At 43.7% G+C, this 13,100-nt stretch overlaps 1 protein-coding gene across 2 annotated transcripts in view; it reads left to right on the top strand.

Annotated features, from left to right (window-relative positions):
- The window catches only part of CSE1L (chromosome segregation 1 like), a 458,899-nt gene that overhangs the window by 293,127 nt on the left and 152,672 nt on the right, over positions 1–13,100 (top strand). For both annotated transcript variants that reach the window (XM_085619429.1, XM_085619430.1), the window contains exons 17-19: positions 5,790–5,887; positions 7,361–7,511; positions 9,296–9,504. In XM_085619429.1, coding sequence (XP_085475555.1) covers positions 5,790–5,887; positions 7,361–7,511; positions 9,296–9,504 — 458 coding nt within the window. The remainder of the gene's footprint in view (positions 1–5,789; positions 5,888–7,360; positions 7,512–9,295; positions 9,505–13,100) is intronic.

The following is a 13,100-nucleotide window of genomic DNA, read 5'->3' on the forward strand; positions in this document are numbered from 1 at the left end:
CACCAAAACAAGGATGATGGAATTCTAAAAGTCGTGTTCACTTCAGGTACCCCACCTTAGGGGTGGTACTAGTCTGAGAGGGAAACGCGGCCAAATGGGTCGCGGACAGGAAGTGACATTTCCCCTGTCTAGGGAAGCTTTTGGTTGCATATTACAGGTGGCGGAGGCCTCTGAAGCCTCCTGACTTTGTGCTGATTACTTAGCCATCCTGCCCTCAGAGAGCAAAGGCTCATCTCCTGGGGATCCGAAACCTGTCTGTGGTTTGTAGGCTGCTCTGCGCCTGTCTTCCAGTACACAGAGGTTCCCTCTTGGTGCCTGTATTAATAAATCCATCACTGGAATCAGTGCAAACTTATTAATACGAGATGTTTGATACCAAAAATCTATAATTTCAGTGAAGCCATCACATAGCTGGGGAACTCTTAAACACCAATGTCCTGCACATGTACTCAAAATGGCTTCCCTGTTCATTTTAAATATCTAAGAATCGACTTGGATATCACAGGGGCATATCTGCTCATGCAGATATGTCCACACATATATTCTAGTGCACCCTGCCCTAGGGCTGTAAGGCCTGCTGTGGGGGTGACTTACCTATACTACATGGTGTTTGCAGGCATGGCATACAGAAGGTGTGCCATGTTGTGTCTTCAGTTTTCTCTGCACCATGGCATGCATTTTGCAGTGGCAGTCTGCATGTTGGTGCTGAGGGGTTGCTAAAGGTGGCACTATACGTGCTTCAGTCCTTATAGACCCTTTTTAGCCTTCATGCCCTAGGTACCAGTGGTATCATTTACTAGGGACTTACAAGGGGTGCTAAAGGTATTGTCAAGTGGGGGAACAACTGTACAGTTTTAGGGGAAGAGATCTGGCACAGGGGACCTGAATAGCAGGAACCCAGTGCCCTTCTGTCAAAATTGCACCCAGTACCAGACAAAAAGTGGGGGTGACCATATCAAAAAGGGTTACTTTCCTACAAGATGTAATCTGTTCTATCACCGAAGCGTTCTCTGCCTTTTTATCCAGCGTATATGAACAGGCTCTGAAGTGCTGGAACAGACTGTACTCTGAGCCAGAAATCTTAGTTTTCCCAAATACATTCAAGGCTCCCACACACAGCTTAGACTTTGCGACTCAGTCTGGTAATATCCATTTCACTGACGGGTGAAGAAACTTCTTCTTTATGGACAATGGAAAATGTCTCAAGCTTTTTGGAAAAAGGGATGTACAAATCTGCCAGTCACTCACTAAAACAAACCAATGCAGCCATGCACCCTGTTTACCATAGCCTCTGTTGCAGTTGGTGCCTTTTCTCATTCACAATTGCAGTGGAATCCACACCCAATTTCACAGTGGAGGTGAAGTGGGGTGGAACCTTGTTTGAGGTGTTGGATAACTTTACCTATATTGGGGGGGGGTTGTGTTTGCGTGTGTTTTTTAAAATTTATTTTACTCCTGTCTCTAAACTCCTTTTGTGAGAAAGTGTCATCTTTCTTGCATGGTATGCCCCCACTTTTTGCTGAATTGCTGATGTACTTTGACTGAGTGTGCCCTGGGCTCCTGCCATTCAGGTGCCCAGGGCCTGTGTTCCTTCCCTAAAACTGCATAACAGCCTAAACCCAATTGGCATCTCTGGCCAGATGTCAGCCCCTGGTAAATGGTACCATAGGTACCCAGGGCACTGTGACCAGAGAAGGCCCCTAAGGGCTACAGCACTTATTATGCCACCCTTAGACGCCCTGTACCCTGACGCGCGCACACAGCCTTTGCAGGCTGAGTGTCTTGGTGCAGAACAAAACAGAGTCGACATGGCACACATCCCTGTGTGCCATGCCCACAAACACACTGCCCTGGCATACCTCAGTCACCCCTCTAGCTGGGTGCACTATGCCAGTGGTGAGGGTACAGGTGCATGAGCCCTGTACCCCTACAGTGCCCAGGTCCATTCCTGGGCCCTGTAAGTGCAGTGTTGCCATTAAGAGTATAAGGTGCTGGGAGGTCGACTTTACGAACTCCACAGCACCATGATGGCTGCACTGAAGACTGAAGTTTGATATCAAACTTCTCAGCACATTAAACCCACACTGATGCCAGTGTGAGATTTAATGTAAAATGCATGACAGAGGGCATCTTGGAGATGCCCCCTGAAACTAACAAACCAGCGTCCTGACTGAGAGGCTGCCTAGGCTGCCACCCAGCAGATATGTTGCTGGACCCCGGGGTAGAGAGCCATCCGCCCTTGTGGGTCTGCAACAATGCACATCCTGGGCGAGGTGCTAGGTCTCCTCCCCCAGGATGGGCAAGGGAAGCTTCAAAGGCATGCCGCCTTTGTGAGCTTCTCAAGGCCACTTGCTGTACTCAGCATTTGCCCCCACCGCTTCTGACCCCCTCTCTGGCGGGAAGATCGGCGGGCAAACCTACATGAGGAAAGGGGGTGTGCCAGCCTCTGCCAACCCCACCCCTCAGGTGGGGGAGGCGAGGTGAAGCACAACCCCGGGCTCTCGCCATCTTGAAGATGAGGACCCCTACCCAATCAGGACTAGGCTCCTGCCCCCCTCCCACAGGCGAGTGGCAGGCTAGGGGGTGTACCCACTCCAGGGAGGGGACCCATTGGTCTGTGACTGCTACCTACCTGTAATACCTCTAAATTTAGTGTTTAGGGGCACCTTTAACCTTCCTTCCTCAGATCCCGAATCTGAAACAAGAAAGAAGAACAAGAAGAAAGAAGACCTGCCGTGCAGCTGCTAACAAGAGGACGACACCAACTGACTTGGCCCCAGCCCTACAGGCCTGTCTACCCTCGAACCGGCTCCTGCTAAATACCGGCGTCTCCAGCGGTCAACAACCTCAAACCCCGAAGGACCTGCCTGCCTTGCTCATCTAAAGACTGGGACTCCCACGAGCAGTGGTTCTGCTCAAAAAGCATCAACCCCTGGCACCAGCCAGGAACCGCGAATCCAGCACACACTGCACCCGCCGAGCTCGGTCTGTGCCTGAGTGAACAAAGACCACGAGGACATCAACAGTGACTAAGAATCCAGCAACCAAGGACCCTCCTCAACGCTCCTGACGACGCCTGCAGCCTCAACACCAGAGGACACCAACCAGCTGAAGGTAAGATTTCCCGACGCCAAAAGATACCTCGGTGCCCTGCGGACCCCGGTCCCCAGCTCCTGGGTGCCTACTTATCCTCCAACTACCCAACTTACCTCTCGAAGTGGTGGTCGCACCTGAAGAATCTTCGTCCCCGAGCTTGCAGCCTTTGTTCGTCTTGTAGCTTCTCCATAGAAATCCATTGAGCGCCCGACTGCTCAAAAGCACCCTGCACCCAGTCGCCCGAGTGCCCCTGGAAATGCAACATCTATCCTAATCTACTTCCCCACTTGCCCTGTGTAAGTGACCAGGACCCCAGCTCCCACAGCCGCGTGGCCTGCCTGCTAGCAGCCACCAACCAAAGGTTCCCCTGCCCCCAATAGGCTAACATTGGGCCTAACTCTCTCTGCACCCGGCTGCCCCTGTACCGCTGGGGGTGTAACAACTGTACCTACCTGACCCTGGGAGACCCCTGAGTCTATGCCCAGAACCTTAACTCTGCCAGTCGAGTACTTACCTAAAAGCCGATAACTCACTTGTTTCACTTGGAAATTCTTCTAAGTGTTGAGTTTTGAAACTTAAAATATTCACTAAAAATCAGCCAATCTACGAAAACGAAATTACTCACCTGTTATCAGGAGAGATCCCAGTGCTGGATCTTGGTGCCCACCACTGACCCTGAAAAGTAATTACAACTGTAACTTACGGATAACTTGATTTTCATCCATAGGATAACACTGTCTGGTTTTTACCAGAAATTCTTCAAAGTGTCATTTTTTGAAACCTACAAATATTCCTTAAAAATCGCCTATATAACAAAAACGATTTCTTTCAACTGTTTACAGGAGATGCACCAGTGCTGAATCCAGGATCCAGCACGGAGTAAGAAAAAGTAACAATAACCCTACTTACCTGCTAAGTGAATTTCCTCCCATAGGATAACATTGGTGATTCTATGTGAAAGTTTCTAAATGTCAACTTTTGAAATACAATAATATTCCTTAAAAATCATGCCTGTAACCAAAACGTATTTACTCACCTGTTTCCAGGAAATGTCCCAGGACTGAATCTAGGATCCAGTCCTGTGGTTAGAAAAGTAATCCCAAAAGTAATTAATTGCATTTACTAAGAAATTCCCATTGAGCTCAATGTTATAATTGTGTTCGTGTTGCCTATTGCAACAACTGTAACTATTGCATTCAAAAGTCTATTGCCTATTGAAAGTATTCATTTAAAGCATCTCATTCTGAGAAAATATATTTTGATACCTACTTGTGGTTCTAAAATAAAACTAAATATTTTTAGATACAAACCATTGGCCTAAAGTTCAGTTGAGTGTGTGAGACCATTTGTTGACTGAGTGTGTACCACAAATGCTTTACACTGTCCTCTGATACTGGCTTACTGCTCGACCAAGCTACCACTTTAGAGAGTAAGGTTATATCTAACTTTAGCCTCTGCCAAACCTCTGGGGACTGTGGACTCTGTGCACACTGAACCTTACTTTGGTGCAGTATATACAGAGCCTCTTTCTTACACCTGTACATTAGCAACAATGTCCTGCCAACTCCACCCATACACCTCAAACAAAAAACAATTTGCACAGTTGAAGTTGCTGTGCAGTGTATAACTCAAGCATGCCTTATCAGTGCAGCTTTTTTTTCTACGTATGGTCCAAGATGGTCTCGTAGCACAACCGGTAACATGCTCTTAGGAAGAAGTCTGGTCCGTTGAGTGCATGGAAATATTGCTATTCCTAACTACTCAAATCAGCTTTATGTGCAAGTTGAAATGTGGCCTTTCTGAATGAGGTGCTTTGTGCTGTTATTCTGGTGGTCTCACTCTCCAGATCTGCAATACGCCGCTTATTGAATCCATTGGAGAGGTTTTAAATCTGAAAGAAAAATAGATTCTGTGCACTGAGGATTTCAGATCATTGCAGTTTCTCGCGCATTCTCATATACATCATTATTATTAGTTAACATTATTTGGATTGTGTTCTTTTGTGTTGACACTGGTCCTGAGTTCGTTCCGAGTAGTGGGAACTGATCAACGTTAGGGAGTTTGTAAGGTGAACAACAATGTGGATGTTTTGTTGAGGATTGGAATGAGTAAGTAGAAACACTTTGTTTGGAAAGCAAAGACTCACCCTTTCAATTCTGTTGGGTGCCTATTCCAAGAAAAGTTAGAAATACTAGTTCGCAAGACAGATTAAAGACTGACCCAAGCAATATTTATGGTGTGCTGTGGATTATTGAAGATGGTCCGTGTTATTTGGGCTCCAATGTGCCTTCATTATTGTGCCTACATTGAACGTTTTGCACTATGAACATAACAGAAGAATGTGAAGCAATAGTACCGAATGGACAGAAACTTATGCAGGCTTATTTGTAGGAGGTTGCGTATCTCTTTACCAAGTTTTTATTTCTGTAATATATTTTTGGAATTGCCCAAGGTAGTTCATCTCGAGATGCCTCCTTCATTCATAAATCCACTGAGCTGTTATTATATGAAAATGAAAAGCAAGGATATAAAATAGGCATCTGTGTATCGTACATTTGCTGCATCATTAAATATTGTATTCTAAGTGTTGTATTTGATTGCATGATGTTGTTCTACATGAAAATGTTTTTTTTAAAAAAGTAGGTGTTTTTACGGATTATTTTCCAATTTACAATATCAATTTACTTCAACAGCAATTATGAGGAGCTTCTCGCTGCTTCAGGAAACCATTATCCCATATATTCCTTCTGTTATATCGCAGCTTACACAAAAACTGCTTGCTGTCAGTAAGGTAAGAGTGCTACAAAATTACTGAAAATGCTTTTTACTATTTGTTTTTTTATAGCTTTGCTGAAAATAAAGCTATAAGGCACATCTGTTCTGAAAAAAACATTTTCTTTCCTTACTGCGGCACAAATGAGCATATTTGTCTTGAAATTATTGGCCTTCTGTGAGAAAGTGTATCTTTTGCATGGTTAGTCCCCATGTTTTGCCTGGTTTTGATGTGGTTTCAATTGTAGTGCTCAGGGTCCCTGCCAACCAGGTCCTCTGTGCCAGTGCTTCTTCCCTAAAAAAAAAAAATCCCCAATTGGTATTTCTACCCCCGTAAGTCCCTAGTAAATGGTAACCTAAGAACCTAGGGCCTGGGAGCTGAAGAGGGTCCCTTGGGACCCCCCTCACTGGGAACATGCCACTGCCCTTGAAGGAGAAAACGACAGTCGACATGGCATCCTGACCTTTGGTTTACAAATCACAGGTTCATTGTTGTGAAAAGTAAAGTTTAAAAAAATAAAAAGTTTATGGAACATTTGAAGTCAGGGGGAGCCCCTTGCTCCGTCCCCTTTATTTCTTTTTGTACGGTAAAGCTGTAGTTAAAGCAGGGGCATCTCTTCCATTGGAGAGAGGGAATGTCGCCCCACTTAAATGCCCCCAGAAAAGCACCAGAGACAAAAAAAATGGTAATGAAGTAAATTCATTGCCATTTTATTTTTCGTCGGCCCGTCCTGACTCAGGAAGTGGCAGGGCCTGCTGAGCAATGGTAGGCTGCCTGTGCACTAGTTTATAGTTTGCATGTCCCTTTGGCCGGCTGTCTTGCGACGGCCAGCCTGACATGCACATTATCAAACTCTCAACCCAGCAGTCTTAGACAGCTGTGTTGAGAGCTTGCATAGGCCTCTACTGTCCTCTGGAGCGCCGAGAGCAGTTCCCTCCAATCCTGGCACTTCCCTCATGCTAAGAGCAGTGCCAGGATTGGCTAATTAGGTTAGCTGCAGCCCTGGATGTAACGTCGGAAAATAAGAGGACTGGAGCGAGGTAAATGTGTTCTTTTTAAAAAAAAATTATTCATTTCATGCATTTATTTTGCTGTGTGCATTTATTTTATGCCCCCACCCATTGCCCACCTCTACATTCGGCTTACTTGCCAGCCGACACCACTGGCTAGAGGGTGAAGCACTGTTCCGCTAACTCTTTATTCCTCAACCCATCCTCCTCAAAAGTGGGTTGCATATCCCGTTTGTCTACCCCTTGCAAAAGCATTTTTGTCCACTCCATGGGTGACCCTGCGATCCTCATCCACAGCACTCTATTTACGCAAATGTGATGTTTATATAATTGGGCAGTTAACAATGAATTGCATTCTTGGGAGAAATAGAAATTATTTGCTTATAGTTTTGATTAAAAAAATGTAATTGATGATCCTTTCTTTTTTTTACTAAGCAATTTGTAACAGTTGGTTTAATTTGGTGTTTTTCTTTTTTTGTAGAACCCAAGCAAACCTCACTTCAACCACTACTTGTTTGAATCCATTTGCTTGTCAATCAGAATTACTTGCAAAGCAAATCCTTCAGCCGTTTCAAGCTTTGAAGAGGCTTTGTTTTTGGTCTTCACAGAGATTTTACAGAACGATGTGCAAGGTATTAGACAAGTTAAAGGTTTTTCTTTGAGCAGGTTGTTGGGTTATGTCAAATTTTCTAGGTTCTGATTGAGGAGCATAAAGATAACTTAACTAAACAGAATACTCTAAGTGGAGATAGCTGGAGATTTATTCAGCTGTCTCACAGTTCTAATGCAAGAGGGTCAAATGTTCAGCTCCATCCTGTATTGGTAGGTATAAGTGTTATTTTCATACTGATCAGTTTGAAACTATAATTTTAATTTGGTTTGAACCTTTGCTTATGTTTTATATTAAATGTGTTATCAATGAAGAGTTTTTCAGTGGCCCTTACAATTGCTTGTGTGATTTGGTTCCACAGCTTATGCTTAAACTAGCATGATGTAGTATTTCTTTTGTAATAAGATTTTTTTTTTTTTTTTTTGCAAACCCACTTCAGCTTGTTGGGTACTCAAGGTCATTTTGTTATCCTGTTCCTTGTTAACATGTCCTCCCTGTCCCAGCGTTTACTCCATAAGGTAACTGAGAAGAGCCTTTGTTTTATTTCTCTGTAGAAGCTAGGCTTCTCTTTGTGACTTGTTGGCTTAAATTTGCTCTTCGTCATCTTTTCCTCAAGCATCCTGATTTAACATTTGCCATGCACAAGTGGCTTGTTATTCTAACGTTTATGAATGTTCTTTTACTTATAATAATAGTTCTATATCATGGGTATCTTGTTTGAGCTTATTTAAAACCCTCCAGACTCCACGTGCATACTGAAAGCATAGATGGAAATTAGTATTTTGGATTCTTACTCTGCCCTTAATTTCCAATTGAATTGCTACGGTGCTGCTTAATGTTCTTGTTATTTGGTACTGTGAACATTTTGCTTCAGTTTCTTTCCTAAATGGAATTTAATTCAGATTGACTCAAACTAAATGATTTATTAAAGATTGGCTTAAGTTGTATTTTTTAAATGTTCGCTATCTGTTGCCAAGATTTCTCTGCAAATTTAGTTTAAAAAAATGAGTTCTTAATTTAAATATGTTCTGGAGTCCTGCATATTTGTAAATGTTCGTAAAATAAGACCTAGCTAAGCTTTAAGGTGCCATTCAACAAAAATGGATACAGAAAACAATGTTATGAAACCAGTAAATAAATTATTTTAAAAACAGTTAATAGTTGGAATACATTGAAATGAAATAACCTTGTTCATTACTTATATTTTCGATGGATTTAAAACAATTGAATAATGATGTGGGACTTCAATAGAAAGGCGACATTCCAGATAATAATTTCTGTAATATTGAGTAATCTATATCCAATCTTATGACATCTCTGGATGGAGCTAAGAAGTTTTCTATCTGAAGTTGACTGTAAAATTCTTGAATGAAATTCTAAACTATCCTGGAGCAGTTTTTATGCTAATAAAACAAGCATAGGGCTAAAAATGTAATTAGATATTTGATCAGGCAGTGACCCAAGACAGCACAATATTATAATTTCCCAAGTTCGATTATGATGTGAATCACAAGTTTTGTTGCGCCTATTGATTTCAGATATTGCATGGAGCCACATTTAAATGCCCTTCTGAAGAAAACAATCCAGAAATGTCCATAGCTTGAATTTACAAAGTCTGTTCAGAAATACTAAGTAGAGATAGTCTTAGGTTTATAATTAACACTATACCGTTCCTTCTTTCCAGCACTTATCCAATGTGAGAGTCACCGCTAATTGAAATCATTGTTGACTTTGTGACAAGGTAACTGTATGACTAGTGGTTAGGTATTTCACCATCTGTTGCTTTCTTTTTGCTATCGCTTCTAGAGTTTATTCCATATGTGTTTCAAGTGATGTCTTTGCTGTTGGAAATGCATAAGAATGACATCCCATCTTCCTACATGGCCTTATTTCCACATCTACTTCAGCCGGTGCTGTGGGAAAGAACAGGAAACATTCCTCCTCTTGTCAGACTTCTTCAGGCATATTTGGAGCGTGGCGCAGGTGCAATAGCATCCTCAGCATCAGATAAAATTGTAAGTTAAATATGCAGTGTAATGTATGTTTCTGATTTAGTTCCTAATTATTTGATGACCTTAAAAGTTAATTCTTAAGTCAAGATAGCCAGCTGTAAAGTCCTGTGGTTTTGTGCCGCTTTTACCATTTTGACAGGGAAGCAACTTGCGCAGTAATTATTGAATAATGCATTTCCCAATAGATGATATTCTGTTAGTATTTTTTGCCGGTTGATGGACAATTGCAAACTTGTAAATGGAGCTAAATGGGGTTATTGTAACACAAAATAATATCGTTCGATAGTCCTATGCCAGCTCAGCACCACAACTAAACACAAAATATCAGGTTGTAAACCCAGTGCAGTAACCAGATAAGCAAAATATATCATATGATATACCATAAAGGCACCTGTAGAACTGATCTGGTAGAGACTTCTAGCTGCAGATTCTCCCCAGGTGTCAGACTGGATCTGTAAAAATTTTGAGCAGTACCCCTGCATTCCAGTAGTTATTGTCTATCGGCTCCATGTGGTGTCGTCCTCGCCAGTTGTGACATGCACAGTGGCTATATAGGCGCCTTCCTTAACGCTTACATCCGTTCTTTTCTTTCCGCGCCAGTCAGTACAGATCCAGAGAGAAAGCTGCACTGTCACCCTTTGACTGACATTTTTCAACAGTTTGGTCAAGATTTTTGGAGAGTTTTTCTTTGTTGTGGATGTATGCCCACAAGGAAGACTGTTTAAGCCCTGTGGCGCCAGTCATCGGCAGATGTCGGTGACAGACCTGCACCTTGTTTGTCTCTGGTGCCTCTAGTGCAGCCACGACTCAAAGACCTGCGTCTACTGCTGTGCCATGCACTGCAAGGCCTTGAGGCAACAGTATCTCAAACTCCGTGCCGCCTGACACTTCGACTGTCTCTATCACGGTCAAGACGAAGGTCCTGGGATCGGCCGCAGAGTCCATGATCCAAGTCGTCGGGCCCCTCTGGTAAGTCTAAATCAAGAAGTCTAAGAGTGTCTTCCGATGAGGCGCGGGAGTGTTGTCATTCAATACCGGGCTCCGAGTTTGAGCCTGAGCATGTGCCTGCTCTGTGCTTCCTAGAGTTTCCAGGAGCCTGATAGACAACCGCTCAACTCCCAAGAGTTTTATGAGGCCATGCGCCTCATATTTGGCCAGCCGTTCCTGCCGGTGTGCCTTCAGGTCTCATGGGTTCAGGAGAAGCTTCTACTTGTTCCACGCCTGCGACTCTGGCGCCAGTCTGGCGTCTTAGATCCACAGATGTAGCTGGACCGGCACCAGTCGTTCCATCATGACCATGACCTTCCCTGTTGCTACCACTCCGTTTCTATTCTGATCCCCGACTCTGACACAGAGGTGGAGAGATTTCGTCCGATGCTGACTGGAACCAAACCTTCCAGGCTGGAGCCTGAGCCCTATTTCTACAGGCTAGGACTCTGGGAGGATTGGGAAGGGTCACTAGACCCAAAGGAATACTAGCCTTTAGACCCAATTATGGACTAGAGTGAGGACTTTGCTGAGGCCAGTGAACTGGACACTTCTCCAGATACTGGCATGTGTTTCCCCCTACTGTGGCTATGGAGGAGGGAGCGTACTTTGCAAATGTGGTGAGGAGGGCGGCTGAGGACCTGTACCTTAGTCTACTCTTTGGCAGTCAAGACAAACGTCTTGACAGAGCTGCTTCAACCTGGAGTGACCCTCTCATAATAGTTTCTCCCTTTCAATGGAACTTTTACTGACTTTGTCCAAGCCCAGCACAGGGGCTCCTGTGAACAGGGCGATTGTTCACCACTCCGCCCACCCCAGGGGACTCCAATTACCTCACACAACACCCTACCTCAGAGAGCTTGGTGGTCCAAGTCTCTATCTTCCATGTAAATCCTGGTACATTCCCTACCGGCCTACCGAATAGGGAATCCAAGAGGCTGGACACCTTGGGAAAGAGGTTTCCTTCCACCAGCTTGCGCTGCAGTCTGTAAACACCACGTGCCTTTTGGGATATTACTCCCATGCTTTATAGTATTATCTTGCACAGGTTGTGCCCATGGTTCCGGAGGATGCTCGGACCATACTCTCTAAGGCAGTTACTGACCGCGATGCAGCTAAGTTCACAATCTGATGTGGACTGGACACCACTCAATCGCTGTGCAGAGCGGTTCAATCGACAGTGGCCTTAAGGCACCATGCCTGGCTAAGAACAACTAGCTTTTCAGGGTACGTCCAAGTGCTGCTTATGGACATGCCATGTGATGGCTCTGGTCTCTTCGGAGACAGTGTTGGAGCTCTTTAAAGACAGCAGAACTACGGTTCCCCAAAAGTGTACAGGGCTCAATGTAAAACCCAATGTGCTCTATTAGTGGTAGTGTGGACGAGCAGTCATAGGTCTAACACAAAGGAGTGTAAGACATTTATTGCACAACATTGGCCAATAATGGACATATGGCCCAGAAAGGAGATCCACACCAATTTTAGAAAAATAAGCTTTGTTTGTATTTTATTTTAAAACCAAGATTTTTGCAGTAAGGCATGTATGTTTTTAAATATACTTTTTCACTTTCAAAAGTCAACCCTTAAAACTATTTGTGAACAGTTCACTGGTATCCTATGGAGGAAAACAATAATGCAGTTATACAGGTAAGTATTACACTTAAGTGGTGTCCCTGGCAACTAAGGCATGGATACCGAAGAGAGTCCCTAAGAGCTGCAGCTTGTTTTATGCCACCCTAAGGGACCCATATACAAATTGCATGCAGACTGCATGACCTGGTTCAAACCATAAGTGAAAACACAACTTGGCACACTCACTGTGTGCAATGCCAAAGTTACTGCATTTAATATATGTTAGTCACCCTTACAGCAAGCCTTGTAGCCCTAAAACAGGGTGCATTATATTTAGGGCTCCCGGTTTTATGATATTTAATTTTTCTACATTTCGGTCTGTATTTATCCATATTTTTTTTTTGTCTTAATCTGTATTTATCCACATTTATTTTTATCGCAAGCAAAACAAGACTCTACAGCTCGTATTTTTCCACATTTATTTAAATAGTCATGCGCACATGCACTCAATTGTTATAGGTGGTTGTAACTGTTTTTGAAATTTGAGCCTGTGCTAGGTGCACTTCACTTATTGGGAGCACATTTCTTCCCTGTCCTCTAAGAAAAGATTAGTGAATTAGTGGCATTGATTAGGTCTCACTTGTGCAGCTGTCTGGCAAAAGTCAAAGCATTATTCCCTCCTTTACTTGTATTTTATCAGCCATCACACAGTATCTGCTCGAAGGATAAAATGTAGAGCACAGACGGTGCAACAGTCACATCTGTTATTATTTATGTGATATTCATTTTCCAGACTCTGGCTATGATTACGAAGTAAAAATAATTCATTCTAACTGACCCAAACACCTCTCACTCAGCCTCACTGCCCCACAGGGGTGAATACTCACTGAGAGGTGGACCCAGGCTTTATGCTGATTGCTGTTGGAGGCATGTCTGCCTCCGTGCCCTGCCCCCATCGATCTCCTTCCTCCTCCCATACAACCAAAATCACAAAAGGTTGCTGGGGCTGCAGCCTCTGACCTGGGGGTGTTTTCACACCT

This window comes from Triturus cristatus, chromosome 7 (assembly GCF_964204655.1).
Source record: "Triturus cristatus chromosome 7, aTriCri1.1, whole genome shotgun sequence".
Classification (NCBI taxonomy): domain Eukaryota; kingdom Metazoa; phylum Chordata; class Amphibia; order Caudata; family Salamandridae; genus Triturus; species Triturus cristatus.